This window comes from Rhinopithecus bieti, unplaced genomic scaffold, assembly GCF_001698545.2.
Source record: "Rhinopithecus bieti isolate Rb0 unplaced genomic scaffold, ASM169854v2 scaffold_31548, whole genome shotgun sequence".
In the NCBI taxonomy this organism is placed as follows: domain Eukaryota; kingdom Metazoa; phylum Chordata; class Mammalia; order Primates; family Cercopithecidae; genus Rhinopithecus; species Rhinopithecus bieti.
This window is the reverse complement of record NW_016814470.1, coordinates 2,617,759-2,644,013: the sequence shown is the minus strand read 5'-3', so window position 1 is coordinate 2,644,013 and position 26,255 is coordinate 2,617,759. Positions and strand designations below refer to the sequence as shown.

At 48.5% G+C, this 26,255-nt stretch overlaps 1 protein-coding gene across 2 annotated transcripts in view; it reads right to left on the bottom strand.

Moving 5' to 3' along the window:
* ANP32A (acidic nuclear phosphoprotein 32 family member A) overlaps positions 1-26,255 on the bottom strand; it is a 40,950-nt gene that overhangs the window by 7,223 nt on the left and 7,472 nt on the right. For both annotated transcript variants that reach the window (XM_017851144.1, XM_017851145.1), the window contains exons 2-3: positions 662-811; positions 302-424 (exon numbers count right to left, since the gene is read on the bottom strand). In XM_017851144.1, coding sequence (XP_017706633.1) covers positions 302-424; positions 662-811 — 273 coding nt within the window. The remainder of the gene's footprint in view (positions 1-301; positions 425-661; positions 812-26,255) is intronic.

The window sequence follows — 26,255 nt, the reverse complement described above, 5'->3', positions numbered from 1 at the left end:
AGCTGAGCAGAAACTATGAGTTTTGGAAAAGCAGGAGAGCAGAAATTGAGACTAGGGTTCTACCCTACTCGTACAATAGCTGCCCGTTCTGTCTGTGTGACCTTGGTCAAGGTATTTAACTTCTCTGGGCCTCAGTTTCTCTATGGACTCAGCAGAAACAATAGCTCAATTCTATCTCATAGCACATCATGAGAGTCAAAGAAATTAAGTGGGAAAAGGACAAATGCAAAAGTAAAATTCGCTGATGCCAGTTCCTCCCACCTCCTACCCCTGCCGGGAGGGGAGGGTCCGAATGACTTACCAGTGGCTCTATTGTGCTGAGGTCTTTAATTTTGTTGCCACTTAAATTTAGATGCGTGAGGTTCGGACACTTTTCTGCCAATACTTCCAGGCCCCCTGAGACTCTGTTATCGCTTAGTTCAAGCTAAACAAGGCAGGGAGAGAAAAATCAGAAAAGGCTTTTAAAATGAAGGCTCCTGGCTCAGAGCTGCCTGGCTTTCCCCAGACAGGCAAGAAGGGAAAGCAGTCTCAGGGAATTGTCTGGCATGTTAGTGCAAGCACCTGGCTTTCCCTTCAATTACGCTTTCTAAACACAGGTAATAACCCTTCCTCTCCCCACCCCCGCCTCCCAGCACACACAGACTCCAAACACTCTATTTACCTTCTTAAGTTTGTTTAACTTTGGTAAGTTTGCGATTGAGGTGAGGCCTACGTTGATTGTACTTAAGAATTCCAGTTCTTCAAACTCATCTGTGAGGCCTTCGAGTTTGCCTTCATTCGACCGACTGTTGTCCAGGACAAGTTCTTTCACCTGAAAGAAGGCCCAACTGTGTGAGTGGGGGTGAGGAATGGGGCTGAAGCAGGGGAAGGGTGTTAGAGGACTCCTTGGGGGACAGGGAGACAGAGGCAGGAAGCAGTTCGTCATTCCGTCACTTCTTCTAGCTTTCCGGATCACTGTGCTGCCGACGACCACAGGATGGAGTTGCCCACCCTGACTTTTCTGCCTTTTCAACATTTGGGTGAGAGGAAGCCTGTGGTGAGCTGAGCTGCAGAACCAGGGGGCCACTCCAGACAGGAGCCTTGGCTGGACCGCAGAAGACAAACCCAGTAAGCCCTGCTGCCTTTGCAAGGTGGATGGTCTCATTCCAACCCTGTTCTCACATTATCCCAAAATGCACACACATCAGCCACAGCGTTGTCAGGGACTTCTGGGCTTGGCTCGCCACCCCAATGCCCCCACATGCCCATTTGCTTTCACCCACTCCTGCCATCACAGCAGAGCCCGCCCCTGTAGCTGGCATTCACACAGCAGTACCCATGTGGCCTGTCCTGAGGCAGGGGCAGCAGACCAGGGGCTTCTCCAACTCTCCCACCTTTAGCCCAGCACTGTCCAATAGAACTTCCTTCAAGGATGGCAACAGTTTGTACTGTCCAAGACAGGAGCCACTAGCCACGTGTGGCCATGGAGCACTTGCAGTGCAGCCAGTGAGACTAAGGAATGGAGCTTTTAATTCTATTTAATTTCAATTAATTTAAGTATAAACAGACACAAGTAACTATTACATTGGATAGCACAGGTCTAGACTTTGCTCTTCATGGTCCAGCATAGATGTGGAAGGAGAGCGGAAACCCACAAACCTAGGATGGGCCCATAATGAAATGCTGAGGTCTGTCTCAAAGTCTGTCTTTGGAGGCACTTCTGTGGCTGTCTTTTTCCCCACTCAGCTCCCTTACCCACAATTTGGGTCCTAAATCCTTTATTTCTAACGAAGTAGAAAGAACGAATAAAAGGCCACCCTCTCACGGGGCTGTTAAGAGGTAGACTTAGCTGAAGGTGAAACTGCAGGTTCTGATGAAGGTAAGAAGACAGGCCGAGAGGAGTAACCAGGTCGCAGGCACAAAATGACCCTTGGAGTAAGCAAGGGAGACCCGGCGTGTGGTAGCTGGCCCAGAGTTCTCCATCCTGCCCCAGAGCAGCCAGCTTCTGGGAAACCTGGCCTCTCTGGACTGGAAGATACCTTAAAGGTGATCCCTGCTTGCACCCGGTATCTGAAAGAGTCCCTTCAGCCCAAGACGCAGCAGCCCAAGCTCCCTGCAGGTGCCAGGAAACACTTACCAATGTCAACTGGATTCGTTGCCTCCCTCCCTGGAACTTCCATCCACAGGCCCTGATTTCTCACCAATGGGTCACATGGTACAAGCCTGTCCTTCTCAACAGCAGTACGGCATTGTTCAAAGGGTTGCTCCTGCCCCTCAGGGCCTTTTCTTCTCTTGGATAAGCAGCCAGGCTTTCTAACCTGTCCCTGTCCAGGGCCGCTCCTGCTCCTTTGAGCAGGCCGACACGCCTACCTTCTTCCTTCTGGGCCCAGAGTGACCAGGTACCCCTTTTACTCAGGTATCTCTGGGCCAAGTAGAGATATGGGTGAAAAGGAGATAGAAACAGAGTCCACGTGAGGCCTGCTATGGCCCTCCTCAGCCCCCTCTTGCCAGTGGGCAGAGCAGGGGAGCACTGGGGTACATCTGGATCTCAGAGTCCTGCAGGGCCCTGTCTTCATTCTTCACTGGTGGGTGGAGGCATGCCGCTCCGCCAGGGACAGCAGCAATTTGTGGCTTTCATCTAGCACAGCCCACAGAGCGGGACAGCCAGGGAGCGCAGCCCTCTCCTGGAGCTAAGGAGTTCTCAGCCTAGGAAATGGTCACCAAGACCCACCTTCCTGTTTGGGTCTGGGAGGGGGAGGCTCAGTCCTTTCCCACCCCCCCAGTCCCTGAGATCCAGATGTCCAGGTCAAGCCACCTTCTCAAGGTCATGGCAAGAGTGCCTGGGAATAAATTCTCTGAGGCCTTCTGCCCCAGGGCAGGAAAGCAGTATAGAGCCAGGAAGCCAGGCCTTAGGGGACCAGTGCAGATGGAGGGAGAGTAACTGTATTGGGGGAGGGGAGACATCTCCTTCATTTGCAGTAAACACTGGAGTCACATGGTCCACAGTCTTCTTTAGTAATTGGTTTCCTTGGAAGGCCTGGGAATTCTTGAAGCTCCACCAAAGCAAGGCAAATATGAGAAGAGATTCCAGTCTACCCTCAAAGACTGCAGACATGCGGTTTTTCTAGACAGGTCAATGGCTTCTCCTCTTACTGCTGTTTGCCAAGGAGAGGAGGACCTCAGAATGCGGTGCTGGGGAGCCCAGGGAATTCATCTAGGAAGTTGGCCTCCTTCCTGGAGAGGAACAGTGCTGCCTGTCACCCCTGCCCAGGAATGCTACAGATAGACATAGGTTTCGGAGTCGTGACGAGGCCAGTCCCTGGGTCCTACCACCGCACCAAAACTGGTGGCTGCTCCTCTCGAGGACAATAAGCAAGCAACCACTATTAGTGCTTTTATTAAAAATAATCATCGTACCTTTCTCGAGCACTCGCTAGGCACACTCTAGGTGCTTCATACACAGTCTTGTTTAATCCCCATAACCACTCCTTGGGGTGTGTTCTCTCTGTTTTAAAGGCACATCCGAACTGCTTATCCTAAAATCCCAAAAGAAGGTCACAGGAGGGTGGGTGTCTACTGCACTTAGGTGGCTGGTGTTAGCCACAAGATGAGGAGGGGCCCCTGGTGGCTTCCTGGGACAGGAGGCTTAGGTGCAAGCTCTCTCCAGACCCCCAAGTCAATTCTACAAGTTCTTGACTGTGTTGGGGCTCAGAACACAAAACCCCAATGTAAGGAGCTTTGGCGTGCTGAGTACTTTGAACTAAAGAAGACTGGAAGGCCTCAGAAGCAAGCTCTGTGAATTTCTCTCACCCTGTCTCCCCAGAAGTCATAGAATCCAGAACTTCTCTTCCCCAAGGCAGGTCACAGAAAGTAGAATTTCTATCTCCCAAAGCAAAACTGAGAAAGCTACTGTCTCCTCTCCCTTCTCCCTTGAAGACCCTCATTCCAGAGAGGTCCTGCCCCATATCCAGGAGGAAGGAATGCTACACTGGAGGCCACAAAGAATCTGAACAGACAGGCCTTTCTGGGTTCCCTCTCAGCCTACACCCCTTTGTCCAGTCACATTTCTTCATGGCTGTCTTTTCTTCGTCAAACCTAAGTACAAAAATAGGCAGTTTCCCTGGGTCTTTGGGTCGTCTTCTCTGAAGGTTCTCACGTCACAACTTTAATTGAATCAATTTGTTATGCTTTTCTTTTGTTAAGTGTTGGCCATGACTCTTATGATGGGTGAGGAAAGGGAATACACCTTTCCGCCCCTACGGCTGTAACTGTTCCTTTTCAGCTCCTCTTCTAACTGTTCTACCAACCAGGTGGGCACCACCCCCAGAGGTCTCTGCTCTGGTTACACATCCTTAGCAACCAAAGCACAGAGCCCAACCCTGCCCTGGCTCAGATGACGCTGCAGGAGTGGGCAAGGATACAGCGAGGGACCTGGGACCCTGCTGTTCCCCAAACAGCAAGAGGTTGCTTCCACTCTCTTGGGAAATCCCCATCCTTTTAAAGGTGAGGTCTTCAGAATCCCCACTGTTTCTGCATTTCCTCCCTGATTGGTTTCAGCACGGTGCAGGGTGGGATCACAGAGGGGAGGGAGGGGACAGGGCTTACACCTGAGGTTGCTGATACCACCAAAAAGCCCAAACCGCATGGGGGAAAGACCCACTGCTTCGCTGTGAGGTGAAAAGGGGTCCCAATGGGAGCAGCAGGTGAGCTGTGAAGTATCTGAAATGCACCAAACAGGACAAAACAAAAACGCCAGCCCAACAGCTGCCTGTGAAAGACATCCCATCCCCTTCCCTGCCTGCCTCCACGAGGGCCACACTTTCCTAGTGCTCTAGTTTCAAAGACCAGACCCACCCCTGAACTCTTGCTACAATACCAACCCATTTCCTCTGTACTTGGCTCTAACCCTTCCATGCGAAGAGAACATCCCTTTTCCATCCAGGGTGTGTTCTGCTTTAAAAGAAAAAAAAAAAAAAAAAAAAATCAAGGCCCACTTCCCCTGCCAAGTCCTGGATGTGAGCGAAGTGCAAAGTTAAAATTAAACTGAAAATTTGTACTTTTGTAGACTTTTCCCCAATTCCACTGGCCATTTAAAAATATCCAAACGTGGTTACTCTATCTAGTTGAACTGAAATTACTCTGCTTGTATCAGGAACTTTTCCAACACCCCAAAGAGAAACCTACACAGGACCCAATGCTTCATTCCTCAAGTGAACACCTAAAAGGGGCCCTCATACTCGTAAGAGAGGTCAGTGAGGAGGCAATGAAGGTTCCCAAGATGTCAGATCGCTGGGGGTCCTGTACTTCCTGAAAAACTTGTCCCCAAAGCAAAGACCTGTCAGTCATTTTTCACCAATGGAACCTGAAAATTCCATGATAAACACAAATACGTGATTACTCTAAGGAACAACTTGTTGTTTTAAACTGAAATCTTGTCTTTACAAATCTCTCAAATTTGGCCTTTCCTCTCTGTTCCCAACATTGCACTGTCACCTCAAGTCACTTCAAGCCTGCTTTTGCCTCCAAACCAGGTCTCTATGACTATGAGGATGGAAGTGGTCAAGAGGCAGCCTGGATTACTGGGAACAGGCCTCGAACTAGAGGGCAAGGACCCAACTGGCTCAATGATCTCAGCTCTTTCCTCCAGGCCTCAGGCTTCTGCCTCTGTACAAAGGGGATGATGAGATCTGTTTAACCTATAAAGGGTAAACTCCAGCCTGAAAAACGTTCCTGGCTTCTCACTGCCTTGGGAAAAATTCAAGTTCCTACACATGACCTCCAAGGTTCTCCACTCTTGCAGCTCCCTCCCCTTCATCCAACCTCAGCACCCCCTATCTCTCACTCTTACTCTACAAATCCAGTTCCCCTCCCCAGGAAGCCTTGTCCAGCCCAGCTCTGTGCATCCTGGGGCACCAAGGGCAGCTGCTGCATGAATCATTTAATCGTGTATTAAGCATCCGATCCTCCTAGAGGTCAGGGACTGTCCTCCGTAATCAGCCTAGCAGGGAGCGGAGACCAGAACAACTGCTTAACAAATGTCCTGTTTATTGCGCCAGGTATAACATTAGGTGCCGGGAATATAGAGGTGAGTCAAACTGTCATGAAACGTACTCAACAGTATGACGAATAAATGTTGAGTGAACCCTACCTTTTATAAACACCAGTGTTTTTTTTTTTTGGAGTCTTTCTTGTGCCCCAAGACAAGCATAAGCCCCTGAGAAGCAGGTCAGCTGTGCACACTCCCCCCGACCTGACTGACCCAGTGTTCTGCATGCAGGTCCCCAGCCCTCTCCACATGGGGCACGCCTGCGACATTGTTGGCTGAGGGGACACGTAAGAAACAGTAAGCCAAGGTCGGGGTCCTTGCCAGCAAGAGGTGTGGTGGCCGGCTGGGAGGAGACAGCCACCAGTAAACAACTCTAGTCCAGTGTGCCAGGTAGCAGGACATGGGCCGGGCCAGGGTGCATTCTTCAAATGCCTCTACCAGATAGAACAGGCACACTAAAGGCAGATGAGGGGGACCCAGAAGGACCTACAGAGGAGATACACTGTATCAAAAGCCAGGACTGGCTTACAGGGCCCAGCATAAAATGAAAAACACAGAGCCCCTTGCTTAAAAATTATTAAGAATTCCAAGACAGTGACAGCAGCGCATTAAACCAAGTGCATGCTGCACGGGTCGCATGCCTGTGAAGCTGGCCCTGATTAAAGTGGACAGTGTGGGCCTGAAACAGAGCCCTTTGAAGGACAGGACCAGAGAGACGCAAGCTTACAGTAAGAACTGCTCCTTCTTTTTCTAGTACTTCCTGAGGCAACATGGAAAGGTGGACAGAAGGCAGGCTCTCAAGTCCAAGAGAACTGGCTCAAGTTCAATTTTTCTTCTTTTTAGCCCAGCTTACCTTTCTGAGCTTTCGTTTCCTTTAGTGACTATAATGTCCATCACCTAGAGTTGGATTAAATAAGAATGTACTTAGAGCATCCCCAGCTTGGAAAAAGCCACTTGCCTTCCCCTTTTTCCATGGCCATCTTTACTGTTGTGTATAGTCAAGGCACAAGAATGGAAACAAAAGGCAGGTTAGCAGATTTGAGTCAATTAAGCTGTCTGTATGGCTTCCTTACAGAAATACGAGGTCTTTTAACCTAGTGGGGAACCAGGAATGGTGTGCTCAAAACAAACCCGTTTGGATTTTTACATTCACACCTTGTTTTGTTTTTCACACTAACCCTGACCACCTTTGATTTTCTTTTCCTGCATGGAGCAAGAATTCAATAAATATTTGTAGCTTTGGTTTCAACCTTGTCAGTCCCTGACCAATCTGGTTTTCAGGTTCCAGTCTTTGCACACAAGAGAAGACTCATATCAAATTGACCCTGTGTTTTTTGGTGCTCGTGGGTTTTAAATAGGTCAGCTTTTAAATGGGCCATCCCCTGTTGCAGATCCCATTTCAGCTAGAAGGCCAAACTGTCTGAGACACCGAGGTTTTAGACTGGGGTGATAGATGCTTGTGATTTTGTTGTTTTAACCATAAAATCGATTGTTTTGCTGAACAGCCAGTGTGGCAAAACCTGCAAAAATCAGTCAGGTTCCATGTTAGGGAAAAGCAACAGCTCTGGGAGAAAAGTTAGACACTTTGAAAGCTAGAAGGGTCTTAGGGATCTCCTAGGCCAGTGGCTTTCCACATTTTACACCGTGGCTCAGTACACATGTTTTTATGTGTATATAGACACACACAACTGAAAACAAAACTTAACACTTGCAATTACTTTCTTACGTTACTTAGAACAAAATATGTGTAGCGTGACCCACAGTCTGCAAAAGTCTGGTGTAGCTCAGCTCTCTTTTTCCAGAGGAAGAAGCAAGGTCCAGAGTTGGGCCCAGAGTCACTGTGAGCGATTCGTTTCCTGGCAGAACACACCACCACCAGGCATCAGAACTCACATCCCCAATGGAAGACCACGGAATTAACAGATCACCCATGTAGCTTTCAAGTTTCTGCTAACAGGAGGCCTGTAGTCTCAACAGTAGTAGATCTGGATCTCCACACCTCTCAAAGATCTTTTAAAATCTTAACTAGGGGCAGAGTCCCCTATTACTTTAAAACAAACAAAAAATCTCCCCAAGAAAAAAGCATCCATGTCTCTGATTTTTTTGTTGTTGTTGTTTGTTTCCTACAATAGAGCTCTGAAGGCAGGCGGGGAGCACATGGCCCGGGGAAGTCAGTGACGCCATCCTTATTATTTTAGGGAGCCAAGGAACACAAGCTGAGGCGCGCTGCAGCGGTAATTAAGCTGTCTGCCAGGGCCCCAGCTCATAGGCTAAGCCGCCGGCGCGGGGAGGGCCCTCATTAACATAAACCCTGTGACTTGCTCCTGCACCGCCTGGAACCGGCTTCCTCTCTCTCCTCCCGTGGGTGTGAGAGGGACTTGGGTTTCTGCTTCACCAAAGCAGAGGAGCTGGTTCCACTGCAGATGTTCCTCCAGCCAGAAACAGACTCAGGGCAGTACTCTGCAGGCTGGGGTGGCTGCAGGACCTGAGTTTTGGGCTTGCCAAATGGGCCTATTTAGCTGGTAAATCCCAGCTGGGCCCCTCCCTGATATTGTTCCTTTGCTTCCTCCCCTTAAACCTCCTTCCTAACCTACCAGCTGGTATAGACTCTACATCAAGGACCTGTCAGTTCTACCTCCTGCAGGAAGCCTTCCATGATTGCCCGGCCTCTAGCCCAGGCCTGACTGGTTTAAGAGCATGTATAGTGTTAAAAGTCTTAAAAGTGTTCACAGGAGGAGCAGGAACTGTTTTGGGGTCTGAAGAAGGGAAGGAGGGGTCTTGGGTCTAGCTTTGCTGGGGGATGTGAGCTGCAGTGTGGAAAAGGGGAGATGAAGGTTTTAGAACTGGCAGGTTACATGACCCAGTGAAAATCTCACAGACTCAATGACTCTTCTTTTTTTTAAATTTTATTTTGAGACAGTTTCATTCTTGTCACCTAGGCTGGAGTGTAGTGGCACGATCTCGGCTCACTGCAACCTCTGCCACCCAGATTCAAGCGATTCTCTTGCCTCAGCCTCCCAGGTAGTTGGGATTACAGGCACCCACTACCAGGCCTAGCTAATTTTGTATTTTCAGTAGAGACGGGGTTTCACCATGTCAGTCAGGCTGGTCTAGAACTCCTGACCTCAGCTGATCCACCTGCCTCAGCCTCCCAAAGTGCTGGGATTATAGGCGCCCACCACCACACCTGGCTAATTTTGTATTTTCAGTAGAGATGGGGTTTCACCATGTTGGTCAGGCTGGTCTCAAACTCCTGACCTCATGTGTTCCACCTGCCTCCACCTCCCAAAGTGCTGGGATTACAGGCATGAGCCACCACACCCAGCCACAGACTTGACTCTTCTAAATGGTTGTTCCTTCCTACCTTCAGTGAATGCTGGAAGACTGAAGTGGTAGGCACTGGAAGCAGAGTCCCAGCAGGTGGTGTGTGAACAGTAACCAGGGAAGAGAAGGAAAGGGGGCCAAGATGCACTGAGGTATAGTGCACAGAATACTTGTCAGGCACTCTGATGACCTGGGCTCTGGTCTGCCTTGCCACTAACTTGCTGTGTACCCTTCAGGAAGTCATTACCACTCTCTGGGCTTCTCCAAGTCCTCTAGTCCATACACTGGACAAGAGAGCCTGAGTACAGAAATAAGGTCCCTCTAGTTTCAAAATTCTCTCGGTACATACGCTTTCAGCCTGAGTGCCCACTCCACATCCAAATTCAGTCACCGTTCCTGAAAGAATGTGGCCAATTTCGTGGGCCAAGGGACCCAGGATTCATCACTGAGGGATGCCAGAAAGGAAATCTGGGACACGGGGCAGTTACCCTGGGTGAGTGAAATGGGAAACTCAATCATCTAATCTCTTAAAACATATCAGCACCACCAAAGTTAAGTACAACTACATCAATTTGTAAAATTAATTACAAGTTTTTAAGAACCACACATCAGGATATAAAAACACCCCCCAGAGGCCCCGGGTGCTGGGTTCCGAAAGTGGGAGTCCGGCATTGTCCCATCTGATGTCTTTCCTCTCACAGGTCATTGCGTGGCCTCCAAGATGCCTGGGGTGGGAGGAGAGGAGAGACCAGGATCACCAATCACTACTCAGATCCATGAGCTGACAATTCGGTGATTCACAACACAAACCACAGCCATTCTTGGTGATCTTCTTACCGAGCCACAGCACTGCACCCATGCAACAGAAAAGCCACAGAGAATGAAGACCAAGGCCTAGAGAGCAAAGAGGGCAAATCCTGCTCAATCTTCCTAAAACGTTGCTTTGATCACATCACATCATGTCTCATTACTCCCCTGTCCAAAAGCTTTTAATGGCCACAGGGATCAAGTGTAAATCCAGAGTAGGATTCCCAGGCCCCCCACCCATCAGTGCCCTCTGGCAAAAACCCGGTGCTTCCTCCCATCTCAGCCCTCTGCTAGCCTCCCTGATGTGCAGCAAAAATAATGACACAACTTGGTGCTGCATGTTACGGTTTACAAAGTGCTTACCCTCATAGACAATGGAAATTTTACCCCTTCTGTCCCTCCCAGGCAACCTGCCCCTGTCCACCAGGGCCCTGAGAGCCGCTGAAGGCCATTCTTCCTCCTATCTCTCCCCCAACACAGCCTTGCTAAGGTCCGAGGTCTCAGGGTCACCTTGGTGCCCTCCCCAGAGGGGCTGGCTTTCAGTAAGTGCCTGCTGAATGGCCAAACAGGCCAGGGGAGGGGTTGGGGTGGCAGTGGGGAATGGCTCTGGAGAATCATCTAGATTATAGAAGGCAAACCCTTTATTCACTTTCTGAGGCAAAGCTCTCCACTAAAACCACTCAGAAAAATCAACTGTCCCAGCTGACAGATACAGATAGGGTTAATTCTGGCTGCTGAAATCAGATTGGGAGATTGAAGCCCAACTTGGCTGGGACCGCTTGTGGACTGCGGGAGCTGTCTGCTAAGGAAATCCCATTGGAGTCTTCGGGGAGCAGCCCAGGGTTTCTGCCTTGGAGTCTGGGATGGACCCCCGAGTGGAGGAACTGTCAGCAAAACAGAAGTTAATTCATTTCCTCAGTGTTACTATTCAGAGACCCCAGGAGCTGGCAGTTCAAAGTTTCTGCCTATTCCAGCCCCCAGCGTAACCCATCTAAGAAAACATGCCAATCAGACTCCGAGGCCGGGACACATCCCACAGCCGTGGTATGAGCGTCTGCTCCATTTTCAGATAGCTTTTAAAAAATGCTTCAAAGAAATAAAGGACCCCATCAATGCCACTTTTGGGGAAGCACTGTATCTAATCCAACTTCCCTAGCAATTGACGAAACTGGGTAGAAACTAACTCTATGACTCACCCAAGGCTACACAGTTACCCCATTGTAGAATCGAACCTTAGGACATTCTCTCAAGACTCCTAACTTAAGGCCCACACCCTCAAAGTTACAGGCCTCTCCATCCTCCTTGAAGCAAGAGGAAAGAAAGGTGGAAAACAAAATTAGCTGTTAGGAAGAGCCCAGGCCTGAGCTCAGCCCCTGCTCTCCCCTCCCACCTTCCACACACCCAGGCAGGGCTGCAAATGCAGAAGAGGCAGGGAAAGCTAAATGGCCTCAGAGATGAAACCTCGACCTTGGCCTCCTTCCCTGCCACCTCTATGCAAAATGACAGCAGCATCAGCAGAGCAAACGCCGCCTCGGCACTGAAGCTCTAGTGTCCAACCACCAATGGGAAATCGCTGATTTGGGCAGAAATGGGAACCAATCATGCAGAAGAACCTAAGGCTGGGGCTGCAAGTTTTTTCTATCCAAGGCCACAAAACAAATTAGCCAAGGGCTACACATAAGAAGCCATTTAACATTAGTTATTTCTCCCTTAGACAAGTGTGAAATGTGCAGCTTCCTTCATCCGTAAATTACACATGTATGGCAAAAAATATTAGTGATGGAAGTGCAAGAAATGCTAGCAGTATATGTTAGCTCCATATTTCTAATTGGAAGGAGGATTAATAAAAGCAATGGAATGAGGGAGAGCAAGGAAGCTATGGGGAAGTGAGGGGCTGCTGGAAGGAAGGGGAGAGGGAGACAGACGCAGAGAAAGATACGGAGAGGGAAGAAAGGAGTTCGAGGCTTTGCAGGTATTGCTGAACTTCCAGAGTTCCATCTCCTTCACCAGGGTTTGGTGATAGAACTTTACCTACACCCGCTGTTTTTTAAAAAGAGTGCAGGTTAAGTTTATTGTTGTTCACAAGTCTACGGCTGCTTTAATCTCAAAATGCTAAAGAACAGAAACAACCCCCAAACCAAAAAAACTATGAAGAGTCAGGGAGGGTCCACATGACTCGAGACAATGTAAAATGGAGCTTAATGATTTTAGTCTTTATCAGAGGCTTAAGAAGGAGGCTTCTACCATGGCAGCCAACACAGACGAGCCATTGAAGGCTGTGCTGATAGGAACATGTGGGATGGACCAGGGTTCCTTGGTCCCAAAACACTCTGCACTGACAGGACTAGACCTGAAATTCCAACATTTGAAGAACAAACTTGAGGAAGGCAACCAGGGTAGGAAGGCATCTGAAAACTGGGATACTAGAAGAACAATTGAGGGAACTAGTGATGTTTAGGCCTCAGGGTAGGGGAGACCATGCTCACTATCTCTCTCCACTTATTTGAATGAGTGTCATGTATGTTTATTGTGTTTTCCAGTGGTTCAAGAACTAAGATCAGAGTGCAGGAATCATAGAGACAGCTTTCTCCCCAGTGTACTTTGTAAGAAGGTCCCTAGATCATTATGGGTGTCTCACAAAATAATGGGCTGCTCTGAAAATTTGGGAGCTTCCCGTCCCTGTATGAATCAGAAGGCTGTAAGTGACTGTCTGCAAAGAGCTTCATACATAAACAGTGCTGGATGCTTATTAGATGAATTAATAATATTGTATGATAAAGCCCTACAAAGAGAGCCCTGAGTCTTTTCCCCTCTTAAAATGCTATGATTTGATTCCTTCTTCTTAAATATTACTTGCTTTAGGACGCAGGCCTGATACAGTCATTCAACAGTCCATACAGAGTATTTACTACATGCCATGCTAGGTACCATGCTAGGCGTTAGAGATACCGTGGTAAACAAAACTAGGTGCCTGTCTCACGGGTTTACATTCCAATAGGGGAGCCAAATAATAAACCAATAAATGTATACACATGTATATAATGTGTATGAATGCTTCAAAGAAAAAAAAAGGACAGAAAAGCAATAGTGACAAGGGATACTACTTTAGAAAGGGTAACCAGGAAGGCCTATCCAAAGTGAGCTTTCAGCAGAGACGTAAGGCCAAGTCTACAACCTGGAAGGGCCTTCCAGACAGAAAGAAGGAACAGCCAGGGCAAAGACCCTGAGTGGGCAGCACGCTTGGCCCTATTGGGGAACAGCTAGGAAGCCAGGTTGGTACGAGAGAATTTGTGGAAGGGAAGGAAAGGAGGTGGCAGCATGAGACTGGGGTGGAGAGAAGGCTGCTGTAGGTTACACAGGTTACACACACCTTTACCCACATGGGACATTCCGCATGCAACTGGTGGTAGGATAGTGGGTTTCACAGGCAAAGCAAAAATTGCTTGGACCACAGGAAAGGAGATAAGACCTGAGATCTGGCCATAAGCCTAAGAGTTACCTTGCTCTGCCTTAAAGGAAGAAAAAAAAAGCAACGGAAAAAAGTGAAGAAGAAGAAGCTTTAATCAGGACTGTGCTTGCTCCATGTTTCCAGGTGGAAACAGGCCTAATCTACACCTCAAACATCTCCTATGGGAGAATGTTTTGATTACGGGGGTTTGGACACATGAGAAGTGGTCGGAAAATCTTGTTTGGTTCCAAACTGTGTGGCTTTGAGCAAGACTTCACTGCGAGTCAGTTTCTTCACCTGTAAGATGGGAAGAATCCCTACCAATCCCACATGTCTCCATGGGACCCAATGAGAGCACGGGTAAGCCAGGCTGTCCTAGAGGTTACTATGATGAATTTTATGAGCATGTTTCTTACTCAAGACTTTGCACCCCAGAAAGCAGAGGTGAGGTATTATGCAACTGATTCTCCCACACTGCCTTGCACTTAGCTTTACAATAAATGTTTGCAGAACTGAAAAGCATTAAAAATAACCCGGAAAACGTTCTGCCATTTTTTTTCTTCCTATTAAACTGTAGCACTTTGCCAGAATGCTCCAGAACAGTCTCTCTTCACTGAAATCCTTCACTTTGGAGGAAGAACCAACTGAGTCACATCAGAGGCATGTGCTCAGAGGATAAACTGAGGAAAGGGGACAGGAACAAGACTTGACTCCTCTGGGGAAGGCTCCTTGCTCTCTGTGGCCCCCAACCTTTCTCAAACATCCTGAGAGGGCCAGGCCAGGCCACCAATGGAAGGGACTAAAGATTACCCTAGCACAAGGTCAGGATCTCCTGGAAAAGTCCACAAAAGCCTGGGAAATACAATATTCACAACATTCCACTTCAGACTAAGGAGTCGCAATCTGGTCCAACTGCCTCACATACAGATAGAGAGACTAACGCCAGGTCAGTGGAATCGCTGGTTCGAGGTCACCTCTTTTATTTTTTTTTCTTTTCAATTTTTTGACTAGCACATTCATTCTAATGGTTTTAAAACCAAAAAGTATAAGAAGATACACAGTTAACTCTCCCTCCCATCTTATCCTCTGTCTGCCCAGTCAACCATACTACCTGCTAAGTATCTCTCTAGAACGTTCACACATATACAAGCAAATTCAGAATCTTATTTCTTCTCTCTTTTATTAAAAATCTAGCATATGATACTAATCATTGCTTTGCCTTTTTTTCCATGGAGTTTGTGTAACAGAGCACATAAAAACCCTCTTCGTTTCTTATTTGCAACTACATAGTGTGTCATCATTTTTCTTAACCAGTCTCTTATTGATGAATATCTGGGTTGCTTCCAATCTTTTGCTGTAATAAATAATTTTGCAATATCAATAAGCTTGGGCATGTCAGTTTGCATTCCCCTAGCTTATTGATAAGAGCTGGAATCAGGTCCCATTTCAGACCTACAGGGTGGCAGTCATCGAGCCTCAGGGTCCTATTATCTTATTTATTTATTTATTTATTTATTTATTTATTTATTTGAGACGGAGTTTTGTTCTAGTCGCCCAGGCTGGAGTGCAGTGACGCCATCTCGGCTCACTGCAATTCCACCTCCCAGGTTCAAGCGATTCTCCTACGTCAGCCTCCCAAGTAGCTGGGATTACAGATATGTGCCATCATGCCCAGCTAATTTTTTATAATTTTGGTAGAGATGGAGTTTCACCATGTTGGTCAGGCTGGTCTCGAGCTCCTGACCTCAGGTGATCCACCCACCTCAGCCTCCCAAAGTGCTGGGATTACAGGCGTGAACCATTACACCCACCCCAGAGTCCTATTATCTAATGTCTAAGTTACTTAACCTCCATTCATTCAATACACGCTCCTCAGAACCTACTAAATCCCAGGGACTACACCAGGTGCTAAGGGTACAATGATAAAGGTGTCTTTGACTTCTGCTCCCCAAGTGTCCAGCCTGGGAAGGACAAACAGAAGGGACCATTACAACACACAACGGCTGCTCAGTGTGCCCTGGAAGCCATCAGGACCTTTCTAGGCCAATCTCTGTCTGGAAATGGGTGGCCATACCTACACCTCAGGGGTGTTCTAAAAGGTCAAAAAGATAATGCTTGCCAAGTACCTGGCAAACAAGGACCATACAAAGCTCATGGTAGATAATAACGGGTAAGCCTCCTCTCATCCCAGAATGGGTGTTAAGTGATGGCCGCAGCAAGGTGCTCCAGGCAAAGGGACTGCATTGCCACGCCTGTTCCACAATGAGCAATTCTCTTTTCTTAGAGGAGTCTGGAATATGCTGCTACTTATTTTTTAAAGCAGCACTTAAGCCCCTAATTATGTCTTAGCCTACTTTTATTGGAAAACTATTTGCCTTTCTCCCACATTCCAGACCCTCTTCGGTATCTCTGAGGCACCTGGGGATGCTTCTCACCTGTGTGCACAAGCCCTGGTGTCTGATGGAGTGTCAGAGCCACAGGGGAAACCCAGACACATTTCTAAGGCCCTAGCACAGAAAGGCACAGGCAGGCACAGGGAAAGTCGCTTTTACTAGGATATCCCTGAAAGTATTAAATAATAATTTAAATAGAAAAATAGGCAAAAAATCATTAAATCTCACACATATTGTTTGGTTTTATGTGCTCTATTTCACAATCAAACTTTTTTTTTTTTTTGGAGACAGAGTCTTGCTCTGTTGCCAGGCTGGAGTGCAGTGGCGTGACCTCGGTTCACTGCAACCTCCGCCTCCTGGGCTGAAGCAATTCTCCTGCCTCAGCCTCCTGAGTAGCTGGGATTACAAGTGTGCGCCACCAAGCCCTGATAATTTTTCTATTTTTAGTAGAGACGGGGTTTCACCATGTTGGCCAGGATGATCTCGATCTCCTGACCTCGCGATCCATCTGCCTTGTCCTCTCAACGTGCTGAGTTTGCAGGCGTGAGCCACTGTGCGCAGCCGTGTCTTCCTTTTTTTTTGAGACGAGTCTTGCTCTGTCGCCCAGGCTGGGGTGCAGTGGCCGGATCTCAGTTCACTGCAAGCGCCGCCTCCCGGGTTCACGTCATTCTCCTGCCTCAGCCTCCCGAGTAGCTGGGACTACAGGCACCCGCCACCTCGCCTGGCTAGTTTTTTGTGTTTTTTAGTAGAGATGGGGTTTCACCGTGTTAGCCAGGATGGTCTCAATCTCCTGACCTCGTGATCCGCCCGTCTCGGCCTCCCAAAGTGCTGGGATTACAGGCTTGAGCCACCGTGCCCGGCCTGTGTCTTCCTTTTAGAAGCTCCAAGAAAAATATTAGGCATGGAATTATCCAGCCCTCATAACACTGGGAAGCTGTTTTCCTAACAGGCTAATTAATAAAGTCTTACTTCAACCAGAAGCTCCTTTCAAATTGATGTAGGATGCCTGCTTCTAGATGAAACTATTGGCCAATTATGGCTCAGCCTGGTCCTTGGGAGAGGTGGGGTCTGTTGCTTTATTTGTGACCTCTGATTTAACTGTGGGCCTCTTTCTCCCTGAAATAAGCCCTGGGGGCCCTCTGAATCCTGCCTCACCATCTCTGGTCAGAGGCATCAGCAGGGTCTCTCCAGCCTCTATTCAAAAGCACCTAACCCCCTAAACCAGGTCCAGATGGAATCCAGAAAGTACTAAGGGGGGTCTTCCAAGAAACACTGCTATTTCAGAAACACCAATGGAAATTCCACTCTGACAGACATTGACAGCAGCTGGTGGTACAAAATTGGGCGGTGTCTCTGCCTAGGCAGGAAAAACACCAGCTCCAGGTAGTCAGCCCTTGCCTTACCTGGAGGGCTGATCAACCATCACAAATGTGTTTAAAATTTCTACCCCACCCCCACACCCAGCCACGAAAAAATACATTTATTATTGCTAATAAATGCAATTTGGAAGTCTAAATCTTTTAAAGGGCTGAAGTCTTGAGGAAAACAAAACACATTCTGGGGTGAAAAGGCAGAGGGCTAGAGCCCAAGGCTGGTGTGGGCAGAGCAGTGGCCAGCTGTTATACTTGTCCTTCTTGGGTATAATTTCATCTTTCCCGTGAGTCGTACCATGAATTCACACCTTAACCTCACTGGACCCTAGCTTGTTTACTGGGAAGAGGACTTCCAGAGGTACTTCTAGATTAGATATCCTAAGTTCCAGGTCATGGAGTCAGAAATCCAGTGTAAGTTACTTGAGTGCTCAAATGCCACCTCCTCAGAGAGGCCTTCCTGGACCACCCATCTCCTTTAACACAGCTTTATGGGTCTTCATGGAACTCATCACACCAGCAGCCATGCCTTTGCTTGATGGCTTACTACTGACTATCTCCCCTAGTGGAACAGAAGCCCCACAAGAACAGCATAGGTGATGTGTCTTATCTAGTTCCTAGAACAGAACCTAGTACAGAGTCGGCATTCATCAATGTGTGTGGAATGGAATGAATGAATGAATGAGTTAGCCAAGCCAAGGGTCAACCAGAAAGACAGGGATTCCAATCTTGCACCTTCATTTGCTATCTGGGCACCTCTGGGTAAGCCACATAACCCCTCCACAGTATTGTGTATTTGCAGAAACCACCCCCATAACTCTGGTTAACATCAGACAGTAGTGGCCAAGTGCTGCTCACCATCAGGGACATTTGTGGCCGTAATAAACCTCCTGGGGCTAACAAGCCATTTGCTCAATACAAGTCTAGTTTTTGATACAGTGGGCACCTCTCAGACCAAGATCCTCATCTTGTTGGAGTCTATGGCCACTGGTCAATCTCAGAGGCACATTCTTACTCCCACATCCAACCTTATCGCTCCTGATGATGACCACACTGGCTGCTGGAACTGAAGAAGGCTCCTGAGTGCCTACACATGCCAACTGCCTGCCCTGAACGAAGTAGGCTTTTGGCTTTAAGAGGGCAGCCAGCGTTCCATTTCTGATCCCACTACTCCCACCCCAAAGAGCAACCCTGGAGGGCTCTCCTCTAGGAGAAGCTTTCCCAGACTCATAGACCACACCTAAATGCACAGACACACCAGTACTTTTAATCAAGACACAGAAAGGCATGTCTGCAACAGAGTCATAAACTAGACAAGGGCTAAAAAGAACAGAACTGCTCATTATGGCTTCAGGCCAACCTCTGCAGATAGGCTTCATCAGGCCTACCAGAGAGAGCAGAAAGCTTCACAAAGTACATGCCTGCCCAGTCTTCACAGGCCACAAACAGGATACACCCAAATCTTCACGGAGAAAGGAAGACGTACAGAAGTGGAAGGAATGCCTGGGTGGCTGTGAAGGCCAGTTCCTGGCCCTCCATATGGAATAGGCCCCTGTGCCAGAGCAGACAGGCTATTCCCACTGGCAGCCAGGCCAGAGGCTGGAGAACCACATCTGTTATCATCACAGAGCTCTTCTATGTCCCCAGCTGCAGGAGAGTCACACTGGGCTCTGCACACCCTCAATGCTGCCCTCTGGCAGGGGGTATGGACATATAAAGGAGCACTGACCAGACACAGAGAAAGCCACAGATGGACACCTAAGTGAGTGGTACTGGACTTGGCTGAGAGGTGAACGCTGCTGCGTGCCCTGGAAATCCCCAGGGTGGGGACTTACGTCACCTGGGTGGACACAATTTGCTCCCTTTCTTCCAATGAGTTGAGGAGGGCTTCCCAGAAAAGGGGACCGAGTCTCAGGAGCTGTGTGAATGAAAGACAAAGGACTGGGAGAGGCTTGCCCGGAGTTCTGCAGCCAGAAGGGGAGTTTAGAGGCAAGAAGGCTAGGGTCACAGAACAACTGCTACAGAAAAGGTGAGCCAGGGCAAAAGCCCACACTCCAGAAGAGGCCTGGGGGCAGGTGATGCCTGCAGCTTGGCTGGTATCCCTCCAGCCCCAATGCCCCAAAAAACTGAGTGGTCTCTCCTTTGCCCAGAGCCTCCCTGCCCCCTCTCCTCCACTTCAACAGCTCTCCTGGGGCAGGCCGAGACAGCTCTTCCGACTTTGCTCCCACCCCAGCAAGCGCCTTCTGGATAGGGGCTGACTCCACCCCAACCCTACTGCTGACCAAACAATTCATTCAAGCCCTGACGGGTAGAATCTAACCTTCAGTCCTTCTACAACACATACCTGGCATAAAGGATATCTCTTTTGGTCCTAACAATAAGCCCTGGGAAGCAGGTATTACTGTTATTTACCATTTCACAGATGTGGCAACTAAGGCTCAGTGAGGTGACTTGCCAACATCCTCACGCTCAGTAGTCCTCAAGCACTACTGTCCACTGTACCTGATTGCCTGGGTCTGTGCCTGGGCCCCTGCCATTTTACAAAAGGTCCATGGCCTCTCAAGAGCTGGACATCAAGGACGGTTCAAGTCTAGTCTTGATCAGTAAGGCCCACTCGACACTTCCAGCAGCAGCATCCTGAGATACACGTAAATGAAAAATTCCAAGTGTGATGACCAGAACGTGCTTGTGTGAACCCCATGGTGGTGGGGATGTGGGTGGCAGGTCAAGGAGCGGATCCCTATACCCCAGCAGATTAAACCCTGCATCCTTCTTTCCTATTTCCTGGTTTCTCTGCTCCATTTTCCTCTAGTTTCCACTTAGTTACTTCTTCCTACCTGCTGTGAAGCTCTGCACCCTGCTCCATGGTGTGGTTCCCAACTGTACTTTAGAGTCCCCTTTAGAGCTTTCTAAAAATACATGGACTGGGGCACCACCCTCAGAGACTGACTCAGTTCAGGCAGAGCCTGGGTATTGCTTCAGATGTTCCCCTGGCAGTTCTGATCCACAGCTGGGGTTGAAATCTGCTTTACTAACCACACACCTTCCTCCCTCCAGTGTATGTGCTATGCTCCATCACCCCAGCTCCACCACGGGAGCCAGGCACCACCATCCTCTATAACCACTCTCCCCTACCCAGCCCAGGATGCAAGGACTGGATTCAAGAAATTGAATTTGCGCCAGGCGCGGTGGCTCAAGCCTGTAATCCCAGCACTTTGGGAGGCCGAGACGGGCGGATCACGAGGTCAGGAGATCGAGACCATCCTGGCTAACACAGTGAAACCCCGTCTCCACTAAAAAATACATAAAACTAGCCGGGTGAGGTGGCGGGCGCCTATAGTCCCAGCTACTCGGGAGGCTGAGGCAGGAGAATGGCATAAACCCGGAAGGCGGAGCATGCAGTGAGCTGAGATCCGGCCACTGCGCTCCAGCCTGGGCGACAGAGCGAGACTCCGTCTCAACAAAAAAAAAAAAAAAAAAAAGAAATTGAATTTGCTACAAAAATACTTACATAGCATTTATACAACTCCTTGCCTCATTCTGGATGCTGGGCACACAGGCCATGTCAGTGGACCCCCCTCACCCCTCCATTCAGTTATACCACTTAGGCCTGCCCATGAAGCCAGTGGCTAAGGTGACAGTTGGTTACATAAAGTGAAGATGAGTCCCTCCTCCAGATGCATGGTCCCTGAAGAAATCTGAAAGTAATTCCTCTAAATTTAGAATGACAGGCCCTTGCCTCCACCCTATCACCCCCTGCACACGCACATGCATACACACATAGTTCTCACGAATTCTATAGGAGGCAGCAGAATCCAGAAACCCAGGGGTGGGCACTACTGGCTGCAGAGTCCCAGCACAACTTTGCTGAAATCTTTCAGCAAAGAGACTCTGCGGGCCTCTCTCTTTCAAGCTTCACTGTGTACCTCTGTCTCTGCCCTTCCAGCCCACACATCCTGCCTCTTACTTGTTCCCCACTCCAAGATAACTAGGAGAAAGCCACCTTCCCACCCACCCTGAGTCTATGGCTGTTGGAATCCTTATCATAGCTACTTCTTGGCCTCTCAGGACATGGGCAGAGAGAACCTGGGGGTTTACCAACATGGGAGCCCAGGGGTGACTGGAGGGGACTTTGGTGGATCTGTCCACACAGCCTAAACAAAGAGTACCAAGCTGACACATGATAGTGGAGCCTTGATTCACCAAGGATCTCGGGCAAGCTAGCTTATTATATTAAAGGGGGACTGTGAATGTCCCCCACCCCTACTCATCACACACTAGGGCTGGAGAGATCTTAACAAGCAAACAGTGTCTAGGAAGGTATGAGCATTTCTTTTACAGAGTGAACTTTAGTAACTGAATTTAAAATAAAACGTGCAATTAATTAGAACAGTAGTCTCTTATGTGGACTGCCCAAGACAAACCACTGGGATGCAAAAATTTCAGGACTTCTTAGATTTTTAAACATAGCCTTTTTAATTTATATTTTTGGTGTTACATTTTATAATGTACACATTTATAGGTAGTGTATGTGAATAATCCATAACTGCAAGATAGACATACTGGGGCTCAGGTTCAAATTGTTTACTGGTAAGGGATGTGATAATGAGAAAAAGGTGATGACCAGCGACCTGAGACAGTAGGCATCACCCACCCAGAGGCAACTCCAATCAGAAACTCACACCAGCATGGGTGGGGGTGGGGGTGCGAAGGTGTGGGCTTCCTTTCAGTGGCTTCCCTGCTTGATGTACCAACTAACTGGTAGGTGATGAAAGTGACAAGAAGGTGTAAGTACCACAGATCTTTCACTCCATCAGTACTTCTAGAAAGCTTACCATGTGCCAGGCACAGTGTGGAGCTCTGAGGACTACAATGATCAGCAAAAGCAAGTCCCTCAAATCGTGTAGTGTACCCACAAGGCAAGGGGACAGAGATGCTAATTAAACACTCATAATCTAGAATATGTAGTTATAAACTGAAGCACTCTGAGGGAAAAGTTCTGTAAGAGTTTTCTGGCAAAAGAACTAGATTTAAACCTGAGAGGAGGCTGGAGGCAGTAAAGATGACTAGATGCCAACTGGATACAGTGGCAGTCTCAGTGTGGTGCAGGTTTGCAGGAATGAGAGGCAGCCAGAAAGGCCCAGAGAGGGTGGGGCAAGGGAACAGATGACAGGAAGAGGCCAGCAGTGGCCAGACTATGCAGCACCTTGTTGGTCTTTATTAAAGATTTGGGACTTTATCCTAGGAAGAATGGTGAATTTTAAGTATGGGGGGACATGGTTACGTGTGTTTTGATAAGATCATTCTAGTCGAAGGTCGCAGCACGGCTTCATGAGGACTAGACTATGATACAGGGAGATCAGTGGCAAGCAACAGAGCATGTTGTAAACAGACAGGACTTGTAATGACGATGGATGGAAAGAGGATCATGAGTGTGTGTGTGGGCCGGTGGGGGGCAAGGGACAGAGGACACGGGTTCCCTTTGGACTTAAGAGGAGGACACTGTTGGAGCACCCAGCTGGAGACATCTGAGGAGTGACTAGAGCCGTGGAAGATACACCAGAGAAAGGGAGAGCCAAGTGGGGAACATCTTTCATAAAGTCAGGAAGACTGAATCCCGGCCAGGCGTGGTGGCTCACGCCTGTAATCCCAGCACTTTGGGAGGCCGAGGCAGGTGGATCACTTGAGGTCAGGAGTTCAAGACCAGCCATGCCAACATGGTAAAACCCTATCTCTACTAAAAATAAAAAAGCCAGACGTGGTGGTGGGCACCTGTAATCCCAGCTACTCGGGAGCATGAGGCATGAGAATTGCTTGAACCCAGGAGGTGGAGGCTGCGGTGAGCTGAGATCACATCACTGCGCACTCCAGCCTGGACAGAGCAAGACTCTGTCTGGGAAAAAAAAAAAAAATGCTGAATCCCGCCACTGAGACATCACGCAAGATAAGAAATGAAGGCTGTTGGGATTCTTGGCACTATTTGGAAGCAAACCAGGCTTCACGGGGTGGAGTAAGAGAGGTGACAGGGTGGAGAAGATAGACAATTCAGAAAGTTTAGGGAATAGGGAGACGAGTGGGATGGGCAGTAACTATAGCACAACACAGGATCAATTAAGGGAGTCTTTGCTTTAAGATGGGAGAAGCATCCCCAGCTGGAGGAGAACCCAAAGGACAGGAGTGGCTAGGTGCCCAGGAGGAACAAGGGAACTAGGCAGGGGTAGCCAAGACAAGAGGACCGCTGAACTGGGAGGGATTAAGGCAGGTTCAGCCTCACAGTTGCTTAGGAAACCAGGAGGTTTCCATTTTCTGTGAGGGGGACGTCCTGGCTGGGAGGGAATGGGTGGAGGCCTGAAATAGTTGCTGAGGGCAGTAAGAGCTGCCCAGAAGAGGGACGAGTCGCTTTATCCTCAGTAGAAACTACCTAGAGTCCAATGTCATGACTGTAGTGAATTCCTAGTGCGAAAAAGTAACTTCCGGTAAGTTTGAATCTCTAGCTTCTAAACCTCTTTTCCCATTGAAAGAAATGTCACTTTTTTATGTAATTTGTCTGTGAATAATGTAAGCTGGTTATTTTTTTGAGACAGAGTTTCGCTCTTGTTGCCCAGGCTGGAGTGCAGTGGCATGATCTCGGCTCACACTGCAACCTCCGTCTGCTGGGTTCAAGCGATTCTCCTGCCTCAGCCTCCTGAGTAGCTGGAATTACAGGCACCCACCACCACACCCGGATAATTTTTTTTTGTGTGTGTATTTTTAGTAGAGTCAAGGCCAGGCTGTTCTTGAACTCCTGGCCTCAGGTGATCTGCCTTCTTGGCCTCCCAAAGTGCTGGGATTACAGGCGTGAGCCACCGCGCCCAGCCCTACTTTTTTTTTTTTTTTTTTTTTAAGTGAATGCCAGTTATGGTATTCCAGCTATGGTGTTCTAACGGCAACAACAGCTAACATTTCTTGAGAGCTTACTGTGTGCCACACAGTGTGGCAGGCACTATTACCACCTCATTTTGCAGAGACAAAAAGGGAAAGTGCCCTGAGATGAGCATGTCCAAGTGCCACAGTTGGAAGTAGGGGAGGCAGGACTGTGTGGGGGTATCCCCACGCAGTCTATGTGGGGAAACCAGGTGCACTGTCCTCTCTCCACAGTCTTCCCTGACCCAGCGCGCAAAGTGTGCAATGCACTGAAGGATGGGTGCCCTGGGTGACAAGAGTGTGGAGAAGGGGCTGGGGGAACATGGCTGACGGGGGGCCACTGGCACCAGGAACTTTGGAAGGCACCAGTCTGGGGTAGGAGCTTAGGATTGAGCCCTTATGCTGTGAGGTTTGCGGGGAGAGGAGCAAGACATAGGAGAGCAGCTGGAGAAGATGGGGTGGGCTGGTTTAAAACAGAAGACATGATTGACCCTCAGTGGAGAGGCCTCAACAAAGTTACCAAGGGCATATCCATCTTTTAATGGGTTTCAAACATTAACAAGTAATGAGGCCGGGCGCGGTGGCTTAAGCCTGTAATCCCAGCACTTTGGGAGGCCGAGACGGGCGGATCATGAGGTCAGGAGATCGAGACCATCCTGGCTAACACGGTGAAACCCCGTCTCTACTAAAAAATACAAAAAACTAGCCGGGCGAGGTGGCAGGCGCCTGTAGTCCCAGCTGCTCGGGAGGCTGAGGCAGGAGAATGGCGTGAACCCGGGAGGCGGAGCTTGCAGTGAGCTGAGATCCAGCCACTGCACTCCAGCCTAGGTGACAGAGCGAGACTCCGTCTCAAAAACAAACAAACAAACAAACAAACAAGTAATGAAACTAATTTGTAGGTCCAAGCCCGTCAGTTTTCTTTTTAATGAATAAAAATATTTTACATGTAGTAAGGGAGGAGTGTGGCATCGGTTTTCCACAGAACACAGGAATGCGTGTACATAACGGGTAGCAGTGTAAAATGTATTTCTTACTATTAGGACCAGAAAGTTAGAAAGCCACTGATCTAATTCAACACTCCCATTTTAGAATGGAGAAAACAGAGGCCCAAAGAAGCCAAACAACTTGTTCAACTTAGTTAATAGCAAAGCTAAGGAGAGCATCCAAGTCTTTAATAGTTGTCCGGTAATTCCCTCACCAAACCAGAATCTCCAAATGTAAATACCTCTGGGAAAAACAGCACTGACTTTAATCCACATTAGAGTAAATAACAGTGGAGTAGTAAGCAAGCTGATCTTTTAGATCTGCTGCCTGGAGCAAGTTTTGGTAAAGGACACAGTAGCTGAATGAATTCAGGGGGCAGCTGTGGAGCTAAAAACAAAATAAATCTGAGGGAAAGCAGGGGGTTGCAGGGTGTGGCCCAGCACAGGGCTTGGTGTGGTAGAATAAAGGGACTTCCATCTTCTTTAGAGTCTGTATATCATCAGGACAACTAGTTCTAGACAAGGAGGCTGCTTCCATGTCTGAGAAGGTGGCTCAGGGCCATGGTGCTTTGCTCATCTAGTTTCAACAAATTTTATTAAATGAGAAGTTTTGAATAACAGATGCCTTCACAAATCTCTGTCCCTGCCAGACTCCATCTCTTTAATGAAAACATCATTGTTGGGTATTTATCATTTGTTGTATAATTGTATTTCAAAGCAATAGAAGATTCAGAGTCAGGTCCATGTTTCTCTACTTGAAGGCAGCGGTGCTGGCGGACTGGAGGAGGGTAGTTCCTAGGAGACCAGAGAACTAGCTAGAGCAAGGGATGGACTGCTAAAACAAGGAGGAGGGATCCTGGTGGCAAACGTTTCTAAAGAAATGCCTCTCTGGACACCAGAGCTATGAGCCTCCTCTTAAACTAAGTTAGAGGCCGGGCGCGGTGGCTCAAGCCTGTAATCCCAGCACTTTGGGAGGCCGAGACGGGCGGATCACGAGGTCAG